The sequence below is a fragment of the Drosophila willistoni genome, chromosome 3R (genome assembly GCF_018902025.1).
Source record: "Drosophila willistoni isolate 14030-0811.24 chromosome 3R, UCI_dwil_1.1, whole genome shotgun sequence".
NCBI classification, from domain to species: Eukaryota; Metazoa; Arthropoda; class Insecta; order Diptera; family Drosophilidae; genus Drosophila; species Drosophila willistoni.
The window spans coordinates 33598897-33617731 of record NC_061086.1 but is presented as its reverse complement, the minus strand read 5'-3'; the positions used below and the strand labels follow the sequence as shown (position 1 = coordinate 33617731).

At 33.1% G+C, this 18835-nt stretch overlaps 4 protein-coding genes across 5 annotated transcripts; 2 read left to right on the top strand and 2 right to left on the bottom strand.

Annotated features, from left to right (window-relative positions):
* Positions 1-2056: 2056 nt before the first annotated feature.
* Positions 2057-3587, bottom strand: LOC6649458. Its single transcript, XM_002072372.3, is given in 5 exon segments — positions 2057-2218; positions 2321-2686; positions 3040-3153; positions 3225-3400; positions 3479-3587. Coding segments are annotated over 5 exon segments (867 nt in total). The 5' UTR covers positions 3569-3587; the 3' UTR covers positions 2057-2097.
* Positions 3588-5283: 1696 nt separating this feature from the next.
* Positions 5284-9220, bottom strand: LOC6649457. 2 transcript variants are annotated; one of them, XM_002072371.4, is made up of 4 exons: positions 9017-9220; positions 8735-8946; positions 5545-5655; positions 5284-5484 (listed from the first exon to the last, which is right to left on the bottom strand). In XM_002072371.4, the coding sequence occupies exons 1-4, from the start codon at positions 9218-9220 to the stop codon at positions 5304-5306; spliced, it is 708 nt and encodes a 235-aa protein (XP_002072407.4). In that variant the 3' UTR covers positions 5284-5303. The 2 variants fall into 2 exon arrangements, with proteins under 2 accessions (XP_002072407.4, XP_023035556.2); XM_023179788.2 differs by lacking the exons at positions 8735-8946; positions 9017-9220 and adding exons at positions 5789-6000; positions 6089-6817.
* Positions 9221-9336: 116 nt separating this feature from the next.
* LOC6649558 (CASP-like protein 4A1) lies at positions 9337-10821 on the top strand. The gene is made up of 3 exons (XM_002072370.3): positions 9337-9722; positions 9791-10326; positions 10406-10821. The coding sequence occupies exons 1-3, from the start codon at positions 9513-9515 to the stop codon at positions 10671-10673; spliced, it is 1014 nt and encodes a 337-aa protein (XP_002072406.2). The 5' UTR covers positions 9337-9512; the 3' UTR covers positions 10674-10821.
* A 979-nt stretch (positions 10822-11800) lies between these two features.
* Positions 11801-12636, top strand: LOC6649557. Its single transcript, XM_002072369.2, has 3 exons — positions 11801-11950; positions 12028-12236; positions 12292-12636. The coding sequence occupies exons 1-3, from the start codon at positions 11801-11803 to the stop codon at positions 12611-12613; spliced, it is 681 nt and encodes a 226-aa protein (XP_002072405.1). The 3' UTR covers positions 12614-12636.
* The last annotated feature ends 6199 nt before the right edge of the window (positions 12637-18835 follow it).

The following is an 18835-nucleotide window of genomic DNA, read 5'->3' as shown; positions in this document are numbered from 1 at the left end:
GTTAAGGGCCAAATGGGTTCACTCCTCATTTAGATATACTCTTTCTCATTTGCATATCAAATTTAATTGATTCGATTCAATCTACAGGCAGTTGTGGAACATTGCATATTCTCCGACAAATGTAAATTACATTAAATTCATTTAATTTCTAACCCAAGTCTATTTTTAGCTCAAACTAAAAAATTTTTATTTATTTTGATATAATTTATGGATGCCACATAATTTCTCCTTTTAAAGATTTTAAATGTATTTCAAACTGTGTTTATATTTGATGAAATGCCTGTTTCTCTTTTGATTCTGTTCAACAATTTCGATAAACTATAGTAGATGCTCTTTGCTTATTATTTTGCAGCATAAAATTATTTGGAATCTATTAAAGATGAATTTATTTTTCTACAAAATGTGACAGGTGTCTTTAGCGTGTTAAGAATTCAATTATAAAAGTCCAATTCGCATTTTCCTTGCCACTTAATTGTCAACTGGCGGTGACAATTTTCCATACTTGAAAATAAATTTTAATTACAACAGAGAACTGAAAAATGCAAACATCAGCAAATGGAAAAATTTAATTGCAAATGTAAAATAAAAAGAACACAAGCAAAAAATAAAATAAATATATATTAAAACAAGGGAAAACAACAATAAAACTAGTAGGAGGTGGCAGTGGGGCAACATAATTAATACTTGATTAAGGTTGAGTGCCCGTGCATTTAAGAGTTGTATGTATATGTGTGTGTGTGTTGGTGACAAAGTTGTTTGCCAAGTTTTGTGGTTTTCTGGCAGGTCTTCGCTCTTTCTTTCTCATTCTCTTTTAGCCTTTTACTTTTGCAACAAACTTGAAACTGTATGTACTTATGTATATATGAGCGTGTTCACACACATATGTGTGTGTTGTGCGTGTGCATTTTAATGCCATTGTATGCTTGCATGTAATTTATGTTTTCAACTTAATTAAAGTTAATTCTTAATGCTGGAACTACAGGTTGGGCATGGTTTCTCATTGGGGGCGTGACAAGAGCAAGTGCATCAAAGGCGCCCACAAACATTTTAACACCACTTGGCATTTTCATGCTGGTGACATTAAACAGCAGCAGTAGCTGCAACTGCAGCTGAAGCAGCGGCATCTGAAACTTTTGTCATGCAATGAGGTCAACAATGGCCGCAAAAAGTATACTACACTTTTTTTCTCCTTCATATGCTGCTCATTTTTTTTTTTTATTTTACTTTTTTTCCTATGCGGACACATCGTTTAATAAAAATGCCAATTAAACGCATGATGCTGATTGCCATGAACATGCTAAAGCTGCAAAGGGCACAAGTTAATTATAAATTACAAATGGTTATAAAAACTATCATCAAAATCATCAACAAAATGAATTTATTTCACAGTCAAGGCAGTCGATTAAAAAAATTTCTATACAATACTACTACGAATTCTAAAAATTATCAATGGCAATCCTTATAAAACTAAAAAACTAGAGAACTATTGTATCAATAGTTTAAACAATTGTAGTTCTTTTTTTTTAACTTTTAGCTATTAATTATTTTGAATTTAAGCATCGTTGCATGGCAGCTTTAAGGAAAGTAAGCAAAAAAAAGTCCATATCCCCATCAGCAAGCATGAATGATTGATTTTATTGGCAACCAGTCTTTGAAGACAACAAAATTTTTTTAGTTATTTTCATAATATTTTGAATAAATTAATTACTTGTATAATTCTTTTTTTGTAGGAACTTGTAAAATAATTTGCAGTTCTTAACATTTGATAGCTTAATCAAAATTAGATTATTTAAATATTTTGTTTACTATTAATACAAAATTTTAGTGACATTGACTCAACGAAATAAAGATCAAAAATAAATATGTATATACACACAAAAATATTTAATTAAATTCAATTGAAATTCCGTTCTATGTGCTCATAAGAAAACATTTGGATATTTTTATTATTGTTACAGAGTCAGCATTATATTTTCATTTCAAATTCAAATTCAATCTCAACTTTTGTTTATTTTTTGTCACAAAAATAAACAAAAGTACACAACCACACTCACATACACAAACAGTTGAGATATACATACATATATAAATATTATCTCACACATCGTCCGTATATGGGGATATGCTGTCAAAACTCAATGGACAATGGCTATGCATTATTTGTTCACAGTTTTCCTCACGCAAATAGGGCATGTGATGCTTCTCATGGTCCTCCAGGCTACAAAAATGAAATAAAAAAACAAATATGTGTACAAACATCTAGCAAACTGATGATAAATAATTGTACTAGAGCCACAACCACAAAACAGTTTGCACTTACGTAAAAATATATTTCAAGAGCTTAAAAAGAAAACCCTGACCATGATCCCCAGCTAGAGCAGTGCAATAAGCCTTTAGCACACAGGCCTGACCATCGAAACCACTGCGATCGATCAATTCGTGTATTAATTCATAGGTATCCTTGCGAAAAGGACGATTCTCGCGCTTAACCAATATGGGCGTATTGGCACGAAAGCCATAACCATGAGCCCACACAATTGGTGAGGCAATCACATTATTTTTGGCATTCACACGAAACTATGAATGAGATAATTAAATGATACACATAACAGACTGATTGAACATTTTCATACTCACAAATATGCGAGAGGTTTCTATAATGTCTAGAAAACGTTTAGCTCGACGATGAGAATGGTTATGATTAAGTTGTGTGATATTCTGTTTCCAATCAATGGCAAATACACTGACCAAAAGCAGACACAAAAAATTCAACTGAAGCGTGAACATTGTAATGTGGGCACTTTACGATTAACAAAGAAGTTGACAAAATTGTAGATAAAAGCTAGGCTTAAACATTCCGGGTTGAATGAAAAACTGGTTTTCAAACAACTGATTGACATTAAAGTGTTAATAGATTTGTTTTTCTTCCCTGATAAACGCTAGGCCTACTTCTTACACATATTGGGAAGCCGATTGATCGAATCATGAACTACTTTGTAATAAGATCTCTGTTTCTTATTATTTGTTTAAATTTACCTGAATATCAATTTTAGAAGTTTAAAAAGCATTCCGCTTTTTTGTTGCGGCTTGTCCACATCATAATTGGCCGTACAGAATGATTTTAGCAAACAGGCACGCCCATCGAAGCCATGTCTAATAGAGAAAAATCAGTTACAATAAATATCTGAGATATATCACATTTAACTTCAACCACGAGAACTTACCCATCCAAAGCAGTTTCCATTTTGGAAAATAAATCTCGTTTAAAGAGTCGAAAGAATACCAAATTATCTTTGCGTTGATCTTTGGGTTCAGGAAATGGATAATTGGCACGAAAACCATATCCATAGGAATACAGGGTGTTAATTTTCCATAGATTATTTTTGCCATTTGTTCGCCACTATGTCAGCCAAGAGAATACAATAATTAAATTCAAAAAATGTGTGAATAATATTAACGATTTATTGTGGAAACTAACCGACATACGTGAACCCTTGGAAAATTCCAAATAACGTTTGCCACGTTGCAGAATTCTTGTTTCATTGTTGTTATTGTTGTTATTGGTCATGTTCAGATTGTCATAGTGCATGTCAAAGTCGTCCTGGTTGTCATTGATGTTGTTCCTGTTTTGAGTGTGCAGCAGGTTAGACACATCGAAATTGTTAACATTTTGTTGAGTGACAGCCAAGGATAAGGTTGAATAAAGCAAAAGCTGCATCGTCAGCAAAACTAAAGCTGATATTTGTGTTGACATCGAAAAGTCCATGTTGCATGTTAACAATTTCATTTCAAACACTAATTAATATGTGGGAATGGTTTAAGAACTTTTTCAATTTCACTTCGACACTTTAAAATTCTTGCAAAAAAAACATTTTTATCTTATCCTTCCTGCCACGCACTTACATCCACTTCGTTCTGGTTGCGTTTTACTTTTGACTTGAACTCGACTCTGGTCCAGTTTTCTTTTCTTATTTTTTTTGCCTTGGTCCATGTTTGGATATATTTAATCTGCTTGACATAAAATACACCAGCTGGCGACAGAGACAGAGATAGGAAAGAGAGACAGAGACACACACTCAAACATAGAGAAAAAGAGAGATCCAAAGAGCGACAAACCAAACAAAGGAACGTGAATTCTTCATTCTTTGGGCGTTGCTTATTTATTTATTGCTTTGTGTGGTTCTGTGACATGTCTTCTTCATCTTAGTTTTCTTTTATTTGTTTTGTTGTTGGTTTTCTTACATCTTCTTTCCCATTTCGGACATGACATCCACTTGTTAACACCTTTTTCCCAGGCTAGCTTTCATTATTGTTCATCTTGTTCTTAATCTCCGACTGATATATGTATGTCTCGACATTAACAATTTTTGGCTAGAAAATCGCAAAAACAAAGGGGCTCGAGGGCATTTTGTGGGAGTGGGCAGGAATACTGCAATCAATGTTAAATTGATATTAAATGCAATTTGTGGCAAAACATTTAACTGTCAACTGCTAACAGCTAAAACTTTGCCTTCACTCAAACAAGGCAATCCAACATCATTAGATTCCCATCCATTAGAAGAAAGACAAGAGAGTCTATTTCGAGAATTGATATGTTCCCATTTTTATTTTCGAAATGTCTTGAATAGCAATCGTAAACTTTTGCTCATACACACAGAGATATCCTTAAAAAATTTTGGAATATTGTTCATAAATGTAAACCAATTAGAGCCTAATCAAAACCATTCGAATCAAACTATGCATGCAGTTCACTTAATTTGTTTTTGTCAATTTCATATACAGTGAAACATCGCTTTGTCTGTCTAGGAGAGCATTTTCAATTTATTCTTCTTTGCAAAACTTTTTCAATGAGAAACTTTAAGTACTTTCATTTTCGATGAGTGTAACTTTTTGCCCGTCTTCTTTCCCTGTTATTTTTCGCAATTCAATGTTGAGCTATTCTATCTGCTTGTTGATTGAATTAGATTTTTGTGACTACAAAAACTTTGTGTCTGTGTTTGTGGCACAAAAACGTATTTTTATTTCTTTTCAATTAAATAATGTTGCACTGAGAAAGTTATGGGCGACAAAAGTTGCTTACACACACCAGTCAGGCAGCCACTTAGTACGGCTCCTGCTCCGATATAAAAGAAGAAAAATGGATTGCCATTTATTAGCTACTTGGGCTCCCAATTTAGTCCCACCCAACCCACTGTGACACCCATCGAACAGGCATACCAACAAATGACCAATCACTCCAAAGTGACCATTAAAAAACATTTTTATTAGACACAAATTTTTGGGTATGCTGACAACCATTTTTATTAAGCGTAATAATTTTTCGGTGGCGTTGAATATTTGCCAAATGCCAATTCAAGCAGTGAGAACTGACAGTTATATTGGTTGGCGCAATCATTATTGTGGGCGTACCGATAGGCATGATCATAGTGCACAATATCTGAATCCTCATGTAGTTCTCGGGTGAATATTCGCTGTTTAGGTAGACTGTAAATGCATCGCAAATGATTAATGATTAAGATTTTTTCGATGACTTATCTTATTTACCTGAATATCGATCTCAACATTTCACCAATCATGCTCATTTTTGTACGTTGAAAGTATTGTCGACTCTCGCAAAGAGTTCGCAGGATGCAATCGCGCCCATTGTAGCCCATGCTAAAAGGGGGAAAAAATAAACTAAATAACTAATTTTGAATTTAGAAACTAAGAGACTTGGAAAAGTAAGAGTTGAACAGTTTAAAATGTCAAAAATGTATTTATATATTGTAAAATATATAATATTTCATACTTATCCACAATGGTTTCGATATCGCTGTAGAGAGCCCTTCTTGTACGCCTGCGTAGCACAGATGGCGCCACTGGATGCTTGGAGAAGCCATGTAAGCTCTGTAATACCAATGTTATATTGGGCAGATCATACGCCACACCCCAATTAAGGCCAAAACTACTGTAAGCATAATTGGGATTACCCACAATGCCGACAGTAAAGCAGACTGAGACCTGAGTTTGGTAAATTGAAAATTCGAAAATTGCAAAAATTGAATGTGTCATCAGAACACACACACACACACACACAAGACACACATACAGAAAACGAAGAGCCCTCGGGAAAGCTGAGATACCGTTTTGGCCGGTTCAGTTTGTGTTGCCAGCGTTTTTGATGCAACAGCAGTGAACCACCAGTCGAGGAGGAGGTTGATGCAGAGGTCTCTGCCTCTGACATGGTCCTTGCACGTTCCATCATAGTCATCAATGTTGGCGTTGGCAATAAATCATTTCGTGTTGCGTTGGAGTCACCAGGAAGAGTGAGAGTTGTTGCCAAAGTGGAAGCAGAAGAGGCAGCAGCTTGCTTGGGCGTGGCATTTGTCGTTGCAATTAAATCGTAAATCAAAAACTTTGCAACAATTAAACGATAATTAAACAATACAAAATGCGCGTAAATCATGGCAAAGTACGTGCAGTCCAGCACTTCTCAACACGACACGGCAAAATTGGAGACTGAAAGTGCACACAAAAGACTTAAAGACGAAAGACAATGATTCTAGAGTGCAAGAAAATTGCAGAGAATGCAGAGGTAATGCTGGGTGGGAGGACGAAGTGCAAAAGAAATTGCCAAAGTGCAAATGTGTCAATTGTCAGTTAGCGTTTGGAATGCTCTTCAGCTCTATAGCAGCAGTCACGTTTACAATAAACATGGCATACAGACAACGACAATGGATAAAAAAGCAGGCGAGCTGGAGCAGATGAAAGAAGGCCAACAAGACGGATGGAAAGATACACTGACAGACAGACAGGCATCCAGACAGCGAGGCGGACGAGTAGTGCAGGTGCTGCAGCTTAATTGAATTGCCTGCTACACACCTGACAATGCACCTTGGAGGCTGCTGCATATACGAGACCCACAAGTCTGTGATGACAAAGATCGATGTTAAAAGCGTGATTTCAGTCCATAAAGAATTTTATGGTTCCACTTTTATCGGATTAAGATAAAAGATATAAGTCAATTTGAAAAAGTTGCCGCTTAAAGTCATTTAAGTTGTCGTTAAGTTAGGTGTCCTATTTTAAGAGAAAACTTTTACAAAGTCAACTGGAAGTACATATGTCTGCTTTGTCTTGTAGGATTTCTTTATTAAATTCTTTAAAATTGAATGAAACTTTAAGTCTTTACTTTCATTTTAATTTTTTAACTTAAATTTTTTACTTATACAACTTACAACATTTGTTTATCAATTAAAGTAAAATAGATTCATATACTCATAAATTTCTTCCTTGCAAAGCATTTCAATCGCCCGAATTCACAGTTTTAATGTGCGATGTGGCATGTGGTCATGTCATTGAGAAGAGACAGGCAAACAAACAAACAAACAACTTTATTAACCCCATAGGGCATACAAAACACCAGCATATATATACATATATGTGTATGTACGTTGTACATATATGGATACATAGTTACATATACAGATATACACATGTATTGCAAAACATAGATACACATGGTTATCCTATATGCTCTTAGACAAAATAGAGCCACTTCTCGTTCGATATGAGTGTGTGTGTGTGTGTGTGTGTATTGCCAATTGAGGCCAGAGAAAACGCTTAGCTGACCTATTAGAGGGAAAAACTGGTTGTCGACTCGTAAACTAAACCAAAGCAATGGAGCTCAAAAAGTCAGAACGGGGGGATGTGCGTGGGAATAGCGTAGGGGGGCAAATTGTGGGAGCGCTTACCAAAACAGATAGACAATCGGCAAACCAGAAACCAATCGAAAGAAAACAATCATGAAATACAAGACACAAGTCACAAAGATTGGACACGTGGGCTAAGGTCAAAAGGAAAAAGCAGCAAAAGAGAAATGGCAGTGGGAAAGCAAAGCACAGGAAACAGGGCGAAAATCCTGACGACCACTATAATGGCATTTGAGTCAAGGCTCTGAAAATGATGCCTCTAGTCCTTTGATTACCATGACAATGTATATGTGTGTATGTGTATTCTCAATTTTGATAAGATATTTTACAGATTGCCTATACAAAACGAACCAAAATAACTCATGGATCATCCCCACCTCTTGCTCTCTATCTCTTTCTCTGTTTCACCTTATAAATAATTTGTTATACATTTTTTTTTGCCTTCACTGAAAAGTTAAAGTTGTCCAAAAACCAAGAAAGATCGGGGACTCTTTTTCGGATATTAAACTATTTCCGAAGCATACAAAAAGCCAATTTAAATGCTAATATAAAATACCAACATTTTATTATTATGCCAGGCGCACGCTGCCACATACATTGGGAGGTCTTAACACAGAATTGTAATGGTAAGCGGGCAACGGACGGGCGTTAAGAGTGTGTGGTAGAAGAGGGGGAGGGGAACCACTTTGGGGAGTGCGAAGTTTTCCTCGCCGCACTGTGCGTGAGAAACCAAGTGGTTTGGCTGATTTTGGCACAAGTGTCAGGCGTATAGAAAATATGCGTATAAAGGAATACAGAAGACACACACACTTGAGCCAAGTATCTAAATGTTTGGTAAGGAGAAAAGTCTGCACCTTATACCTATCTCAACGATTAAATGATACACTTTAAAAGTTCTAATAGACAAATGATACAAGAAGATTGGCAAGAAAGGATTCTTAACACTTGAATTTCCGATTATTTCATATCTACATATTAATTTCCACTACTATTTTTTACTTTGCTTGAAAAAAAACAAATTCTTTGTTTCAAAAAGTGTCACTTACCTGTTTATCATTGTCTCTAGACGTTCATAGAGTTCACGTCGATGTCTGCGCTTGATTTGGGCCTTTGCCGTTTTCATTGTATTCCAGCCATGAGCATTTTGCAATACCCATGTGATGTTGGGTAAATCATAGGCAACGCCCCAATTGATGCCCAAACTGAGATACAGTAAGTTGGGATTGCCGATAACGCCTGTGGTCAGACAGACAGCTCCCTTTACATGTGTAATTCAACAAAAATTTAGCCAAAGGACAAAGAAATCCAAACACATTGAGTTGACTTACCGAAGCCGATGAACCCACCGGAAAGGCCACAAAACGTTTTCCTCTCGAGAGTTTACGCAGTGGCGATGAACCAGCATGTGGTGATGTTGTCTTCATCTTCTGCTCCTGTTCCAGAATCAGCGTGACATTGTCTTGACTGTAAACCTGATGGAAACCGAGTAGCAGCAGAAAACCAAGCAACAGCAGTAACCAATTTGTCGACATTTTGATAACTAAATCAAATATCTAAATTTTAACATTTTGGTAGAGTTTCAATTTTCGATATTGCCCTTTTGTCTTTCGATCGAGATCGAGAAGTTGTTAATTAAATTAGAGAGTTTGGTCAACTAACCCCGTTTTCGGTCAACGCGACTGAAAAAGAACAAACAAAACCCAAATTAAAGTACCACGCTAAAGAAACTAGTCCAGAATTTTCTTGACAAGATTTACTGGTTAAGAATGTTCTTAACTGCCATCAGTTCTAAGATCGATTTCGTGGTGTAAAGGCAAACTAACTATGAGAAATGCAATTTGCTTTTGGCTATTTCCTTTACTTGGCTTGGCCCTGACTAGTGAATGCAGTGCTAAGAACACAAACCAAACTGTGGAAGTGTCTAGCACTTCTAATCGGGGTATGAGCTATTTGCGTCAGAGCACCGAGTATCTGCCGCATTTATTGGAACGTAAGAAACGTTGGCTTACATTTGAATTGGGCTCCTCGGTAACGGTTAGTATTTTGTTTGGTTAAAATGAATAAAATTTTGTGTTAATTTTGTTTGGGCTATTACTATTTAGCTTACTGCCAACTGTGCTAAGGCTATTGTGGATACTATACCAAGAGGATTACTTTGGCTCGCAGAATTAACATCGATTTATGAATTACCTGCTGCTGTCGAAGATTGGATACCAAGACGTGTAGGAAAACCAAAGACAACGATTCCACCCATACCGCCACCACCCCCGCCTCCACCACCACCTCCGCCACCTCCAATGCCATCAGCTTCTCCTGGACAACTGATACAGCCATATGCTCCTATCGACTCTCAGAAACCAATAATAGTTCCCCTAAGTCCAGCCGATCCAATTCAATCCTTTTACTTTCAGTATCCACAAGCCATACCCAGTCTCAATCGTCGTAAATCCGCCGGAGCAAGTGGCTGCCCAGCTGAAAATCTTGTCAAGGATATGTATGGCACTTATTTTTGCCGACCTTCGGTTATGGGGCGGCGACTGAGACGTGAAATACAGGGCAATGGTGCGAAATTGTTGCAACAAGAGCATCAGAGTCCGCATGGTATGCTCTTTGATGTGTTGACCCTTCTTGCCGAAATGTAAGTGGCATTTTGATTGATAGTTCTACATACATATGTATGTATATTACATTTGTCGATTTTCTCTCCACTGTTGCAGTCACAGCTATCAGCCGCGATACTGCATCATGCGAACTCTATGCGAGTCCCGCCATCTGCTGGCAGCGCCTGGGACATCGCTCTTCCACGATATCTTTCGAATCTTGCTGCGTTATGTGTTCCCAGAGATCGCCCATAAGCCCACCTATCGAGAGGCTTTCACTGCTGGCCATTCGATGCATAAGTGTGCCAGCCTCTATGGTCCACATTGTCGACAGAGCTTTCTGCTGCACTTTAGCAACCAGTTTCAGCGAAAATATTCAGGATAATTTAATAAATAAAAGAAAATATTTCCAACATATATGTATATACAAATGTGTGGAATATATATTTGGCTGTGTACATTGACGTAAGCTGAGCATTTGGTCAAAAATTGCATATAGAATTGTGTATATAAAATATTCAAAATAACGTATAGAACACAAAACACAAAAGATGTAACAAAAAGATAAAATTGAAAAAACCTTTAATATTCGACTGGATCTGAATCTGTCTCTGTTCTTTGATTCCCTTCGTTTTTTGTTTCTTTTTTGGTAAAGCAAAATATAAATTTGTTTTAATGCTTTCCGCCAGTTTCATAAATTTATAGCTAGCAAAAAAAAAACGTATGTACACTTTTTATTATGTGTGAACCCAAAAAAGTGAAATTGAATTCAAGTAAATAAACAAAGTGACATTTTTATTGACGGTTTTTTTCTTTGCATTTTGTATACACTTTAAAAGAGAGTATCATCATTTTAAGGGAAAGTTGGAAACATCAAAAGAAATCATCATATATACATAGAAGTTTACCAGATGTGAAAATATATAAATTCGAATTCGAAACTTTAAATACAGAGTTTGATATTTAGAACAGGGGTAGGTACAAAGAGAGCCATCCAAAACTGTCATTGTATGTGTGTGCTTTACATTTCGCAAAATAAAAGTGAACAAGTACCCCTGATTTAGAACCATTAACTTGCGTGTTAATAAACACGGATCGATTTATATATGTTTGAGCCACAAAAGTTGATCTTTGTCATCAAAGTTAAAGGTATCTATTGGTAGAAAACTATTGTAGAGTATTGGAAGCAGCAGAATTTTTTTTATGGTTGATTCATAATTTGTATTATTTACTTTATGACTTTACAATGCTTGCAATTGGAGTGGAAATAAAAAGAACATAGAAAAAGAGAGACTAGAATATTTTTTCTGTCTTGTTGACAAAGAATTTGCATTTTCTGTAGAGCGGATAGAAAGATGGAAACTGGGTTGTTGTTAACACATTTCTGCTAATCAGAGCGGTCAATGAAGCGAGTTAACAAGAGCCGTCAATGAGGTTGCCCCAAGAGAGGCGAACAATTTTAAGTGGTCCAGCCGAGTAATTCAGTTACGAATCGAACGTTTGGCTGTCAAAATGTTGAGCTTAGTTCAGTTTAGTTGTTTGAGTTTAGTGGCTTTAAGTGCCTTCAAATTAAACAGTGCAAAATTGCAGTCCATTGCAAAGGATGAGATTCTGAATCGCCAGAAACGTTATCTGGCATTTCCGGAGGGTTCTTCGGTATCGGTGTGAGTAAGAATGACTATAAAATTTCAAAATTATTTTTGGGACAATATCCAATTTGAGTTTGTTTTCATTAACAGGCTGCTGTTTGTCTAACAATTGGTATGATTGGCAATCCCGATGTGGACTATCTCAGTTGGGCTGTCAATTGGGGTGTGGCATATGATTTACCCAATCACGAATGGGTTATTCAACATGCTCATGGTGTCAATGCCAGTCTACCGAAATACGTAATCCAGAGGCGTTCGCGCCGAAGTTTCTACGATGAAGTTCAATCAGCTTTCGATCAGTGAGTATAAAATTAATGCACATTGTATACCTTTTGTTAATACCCTTTCGTTTAGCATGGGCTTCAATGGCAAATCGTGTGTGGCTCGTGCTCTATGCGAGAGTGCTAAATATTTGACACCTTCTCCAAATGAACGAAAACGTGGCAATATGCTGGAGGAATTGGTCCGCACTGTCTTCAGTTTACCTTCAAAACATGTGGCTAATCATGAACCTCAACTGCATTTTTATTATGATGGCATCTACAGACGTTCGAAACGTGCAACTGAGAAACGTAATTGCCATGAAATCTATCCGGAATGCAATTTCTCATTACTATCTCTGGCCTTGGCGGCTGGTGAAATGTCTACAAAAGTTACCTCTTTCGATTTTATGTAACTTCAACCGGAATTTTATGTTATCCCTAGACAAATTGATTAAATAAAATGTGTGGATAGATTAATCAATAAATCAATGTGTATTTAAAATGTTTTTGTTAATTATGCCCTGTATTTTTTCAGATTACTCAATGAAACAATGTAAAAAATTGATTGCATTAAGTCATATTGGTTCGAAAAATATCAGAATAGCTTATTAAACTCAATCTTAATTTTTTACATAATTAGGCACAATTCGGCAAAATGTACACATATAAAAATCTAAAGCCTCTATCCGTTGTTTTGGTTTGAAAGATTTCCACAAGATATGTAGATTTCATATTTCACACAAATTTTGAATTGTAAATGAAAATATAGCTGATTTAGCCGATTTTCTGATGAAGACAACAGAATTACAAATTCTCCAAAGGCCTCCCGGTAAGATCAAATTTCGATATCCAAAAAGAATTCTTCTTCCCCCCTGATCTGAAATGATCTATAACTTACAATGATATTGCACACCCAAATTTACTAAATTAAAAACTCATTGAAAAGAAGCGAATTTTTTTAAAACAAATTATTTTCATTCTTCTTTATTTAATAACGCGTAACATTTATTTATATAGTAATTGTTTTTTTTTCTTTTCTTGGTTTTTATAATGCTTGTTTTTTATGTTATTGTTGTTATTTATGTTGTTGTTGTTTTGTTAAGTATTCTTTCATATTGCAATTGTTGCTATTATTTCATTTCGGTACTTGCATTTAGCCTAAGTTTTATTTTCGTTTTTATCTCCTTCAATTTTTTTTATGTGTTGGTTTTGTTTTAAATGTCTTAAATGTAGTTTTTTGTTTAATTTTTCGCATTTTGCAAGTGTTATTTAACATAAGTTTTTGTCTAGCTTTCATTAAGTTTTTTTTTTTTTTGTTAGTGTTTTCTGTGGTTTTATATATTATATTTTTGTTTTTTTTTTATTTGCTCAATTTAAATTTCGATCGCAATTTATTTTGACTGCGCCTTGTGTCTTTTTTGTGTTTTTCTCAGTGTTTTAGTGGATTAGTTTTTTTGTTTCTTGTTTGTTATGTAATATGTTTGTTGTTGTCGTTTCAAGAAGAGTTTGAATATATATATATATTTACGTATATATATATAATAATATGCATTTATATATATATATATATATATATATATATTTGTTGTATGTATTATGAATGTATTTCTGTTACGTGAAATGTAAATGCAACGTTTTTCGTTTTGCTGTCATTATCCTCCAGAATAAATTAATTTATTTGCAATTGTTGTTTTGGCTGTTGCTGTTGTTTTTTTTGAAAGTGGATTTCTTTGTTGTTGTTGTTGCTGTTATTATTTTTGATAAATTTATGATTAGCCCAGAGACTTACGACTAAAATGTGTGTTTAGTTTAAATTGTTTATTAGTTGCAAATATTTTACACACATAATCATTATCATCATTGTTTTGCTTATTTTGTATTTAAACCTATTTGATTCTTATGTTTAACTAAATTTGTAACTTAGTTAAAATTGATTTGTGTTGAAATTGTTAGTTTCCACATATACAGATACACATATACATACATATACATGGAGTGTATCTGCGTTTTGTTTTTATTTATATTTATGTTATTGAGCAAATATTTTTTTTGTTAGTTTAGCATGTTTATAACTTTAATTTTTTTGTTTTTGTTTACGTTTTTTGTGGTGTTGTTTTCCCCAGTGAGCTGCAAGATTTTTAGTTTGTCTTGACTATTTATTATTGTTTGTTTTTTTTTAAATTTTTGATTTTATTTGTTAAAAATCTTGAGACTTACATACAATGAAAATTTTACTAGTCAAAAATGTACACAAGAGGAAAGAAAAATTATTAAATTATTTGTTCTTTGCAACATAAAGGGCTTAAAACCTACCGGCACCTAAGATTTATTACAAAAATTATACATGTATATATATAATTCATATGTGTATATGTATATATATTTATATATATGTATTGTATATGGATTTATGTATACATTTAGTTCTATTATAATCTATTACAATGACTTACAAATAAACATTTCAATTTATACACAATTTGATTCAAGTTTGAGTTTTGAGTTTTAAGTTCTCACACACATTCAGCCATTCATTCAGACATACATTTTAGTGTCTAAAATTAATAAACTTTGTAATACAAATTCACCGTAGATAGAATGCCACACATTAATTCGAGTTTTCAAATTTTTGAAATTTTGACTCTGTAGCTATATCTACGTTATTTGTATAATATGTTGTGTCTGTTTTGAGTGTGTGTTTTGTGTGTGCCTATAGCGGATATTTTGTAATTGTGCTGATAGTTTTGATTTAAGAATTGCTTAATTGCTTTAAAATTTAATTTCATATACTGTTCCTTTTCAATGATTTTCAATGTTAATTATTTGATTTATTCATTTACTTTTGGGAAATATAATACAAAAGTTGTTTGTGTGTGAGTTTCATTTCTTAATTTGCACATTATTTAATGTTTTGTTTCGGGAGTTAATTATATTTAATTTAATATAATAAAAACATTTCAAATTCGTTTAATTGCCTTTGTTGCTGTTGTTGTTTTTTGTTGTGTTTTTAATGCTTTTGCTACGTGTGTGTGTGTTTGTGTATAATGAAAAGAAGATTTTGCTGTTCTAATTTATATGGTTGAAACCGTTTTTGTTGTTGATGTTTATTTTTAAAATTGTTGTTTATTCCTTATTTTTTGTCTTTTTTTCACATAATATTACGTTCTACGCAAAATGGTAACTCCAGAAAGTTAAGAAAGAGTGGATTTTTGAAAGGAGAGTTTTTTTTGTGATTTTGTTACTATTGTCAGGTACTTGATATGATTTCTTTTGAGTTTGGTAAGTCAGTATTAGAATCAAGTAAGACCGACAGAGAGAGAGAGAGAGAGAGAAAGAGAGAGAGTAAAACTTTAAAAGAGTTAATGAGGAGATTTAAAAATGAAGTGTAACCATTTTGCGTATTTGGTTTTTTATTTACTGTGTACTCCTAAAAGTATGCCAGAAAATGTTATTTAAATGACTTCATGTTGTTGCTGTTGTGCATTATTGAGAGTGTGTGTGCCTGATTGTGTTATAAGCTTATTTTTGCCTTAACCAGTTGCAGTGCGCTTCCAATTACTACGTTGATTGCCCTTATTCAATTCTGTTAAGGGCTTTTTTTTTTTAGCAATACGCAGACTTGATTCTTTTTTGTGTTTGCTACAAAAGACGACCTTTGATTGGAAGACATACGATTTTATGTTTTTTGAATCTCAGGGTCAAGCCGCATATATATCAGATTACTTAGTTTTTCAGTTTTGTTTTTGTTTAATAACTATTTTTTTTTTGTTTTTGACTTGTTTAACTAAGCTACTGAATATGATTAGAGTAGTGCCTAGGTCTGTAATTGTTTGTGTGTGTTTGTGTGTGTGGCCCTCAAAAAGTAAATCAACCTTACATACAAACAATACCTTTAAAAAGAATGTTCAAAAATAAAAGTGTTTACTGTATCAATAGTTGGTTTTAAAATTTGTTCTTTTTTGAATAATTTAAATGTTTTATGCACAAATTTTACTCAAATTTTCTTTATGCGTATAAATACAAACAATTTCAAAGGCTAAAAGGAGATATTTTGAAACGAATAAGCAACTAAATCAAAAAGTGGTGACTCCATTATAGAGTTTATTCTAAGTAAAACAAAAGTACAGAAAAACAATTTGAAATTATGTATTTTAACAATAAAGGGTCAAAAAGGGCTTTTTATTTTTTTGTGGTATATTTAATACAATTAAGTGCTTTTCTTTTTGGTGTTGGCGATGTATTTGCTTGTGTGTGTTTGAGTTTGGCTGTTTTAGACTTCGTTGTCAGCTGTAGTCAAAAGATAATATTTTAGTATTTTACCTGAAATAATATATGTATCTAAACCATCCTGAATTCCTGTTGCTTTTTGTATAGTTTAGATTGAAGCCTAGGAAAAATGAATTATATACAATGCTAATGATGCTTAAATTGTATTGCGTATGTGTTTGTGTGTGATTAACTTTTCTTTTTAATATGTACAATTATACTAAACTATATATAAGTACTTAGCCACAATGTTAACTTCGAGCCCCATTTAGCGAAAGTGTTTAGGCTTTTTTAAATAGATATTCATTAAGTTAAATTTGATGCACATATCTACGAGTAATTCGTATATCATTTATATCTTTATATATATATATGTATATACATATACATATAGTATGCATATGAACGTCCTTGCATTTTGTCTTATTTCGTGGCAGTATTGTAAATTACATATATAATTTTATTTTTTATTTGGTTTATTCTTTGCTGAGCGGTGCCTCAAAATGTTGCTGCAAGCTTACTCAACTTTTTGCTCCAAATATCCAAATGAAACGTAAATGAATTTTTTAAAAAACTTAAAACAAAGGCAAATGCAAATTTAAAATGTTTGACATTATAGTTAGCCATTAGATAATTTACAAAGTAACAACACGGTTTGAATTAATAATTATCATTAATTATTAAGGTAATGTGCAAATGAGCTGTACAATTAATGAACTTTTTGACTAACTGATTGATCTAATGGAGTCTCATATGGCACAAGGTATTAGGTGAGGCAATTTTCAAAATGAGGAAAAAGCCACACAAAATGTGGCCCAAAGACTTCAAGAGGCAAATAAGGGGAAAAGCTCATTTATTAAGTCCATTGATGAGTGTTTTCATTTATTCTTCCTATCGACCCGCTTTCGACCTTTGATCTTTGGCCTCTTATCATAGAAATAACTCAGTTGATAAATGCCACAATTAATACCATGTCATTTGGGTTCCTTAACTGACTGTCTGATTGATTGAATGATTGATTTTCCTTTTTTGCTTTGTTTATGAGCAAAACTGTTTTGATTATAACCTAAAAACACAACCAATGAGAGCATATACATGTTGTCTATGTATTTGACCTTTGTTTCATTTCGTTTTCTTTCTTTTTTTTTTGTTTTTTTTTGTCTTTTTATTATTTATTAAAACATGTGTGTTGTCAATATTTAACTATTTTATTTAATTTTTTATTTGTTTTTTGTTTTTAGCGTGTCGATTTTCCCAAGTGAAACAATTTACAAAAATGGATTTTTAAAAATGAATTTGGTTTTTTTCTCTTTGCTTTAAATTGGCATTAACTTCAACAATCAATATATTAAAGTCCATATATTGATTTATTTAACTTTTTGTGTGTTTTGTTTAAAAATTGAAATCTCCTTGATTTTGTTTGTTTTGCTATTTTTTTAATTAAATTTATTCACAGAAAAGTTACGCCATTTACTTGTCATTAGTTCTTCATCTTCTGTTTTTTTATTTTTTCATTAATTTACTTCTTTTTTTTTTATAGATTTTTATCTTTTTCATAATTGTTGATTGTCTAAAACTATAACAAAAGTCGATTTTTTCATTAGCTTTAAATATATTCTGCTAAGTAAATGAATAAAATGGTTAAAAAAATCAAAACAAAACACAAATGTGAAAGCCTAGCAAAATGAATTTAAATTCGAATTTAGTCCAAAAGCTAATATTATCAAATATTTTTATATATATATACAATGGTTTTAAGCTTTTCTAAAAAATTAAAATTTGTTTTCCTTCTACGAGGCCTTTGACTGATTTAAGTTCATTTCCGTTGTTTTTTGTCTTTTATTCATTAAGTGAAAAATGCCAGAAAAGTGTTGCAGCTGCTCTCCATTTAGTGGTTGATGTCTGTGTGTTTAAGTGTGTCTGTGTGTATATAATTTTATTCAGCCTTTTTTATTATTATTATTTATTTTTTACTTAATGCCTTGTCGAAAATGGAGGTCGAGACTGTTGTTGTCAAATCTGTTTGCTGCTTTTTTTTTTTGATTTGGGTTTATATTTGGGACGCTCGTTGCTCTCGTGTTTTGTGTAATTTTTTGTTTATTCCATTTCATTTGTTTTAATTTTATAAGCTCAGTTTAACACTTTTTTTGTTTTTCTTCTTCTTTATTTTAATTTTTGTATTTGATGTGTTGTTTTGTGTTGTTGCTGGTTGGTTTAGCAAATTGTTTTGGCTGTGTCCGGTTTTTATGTTAGTTGTCGTTTTTAATTTAATTGATTTATGATATTTAGATTTTGTTTTAATTTTTTTTTTTGGTTTTTTTTTTTTCTTGTTTTTGGTTTTTTATATTATAACATTTATATTAGGTATT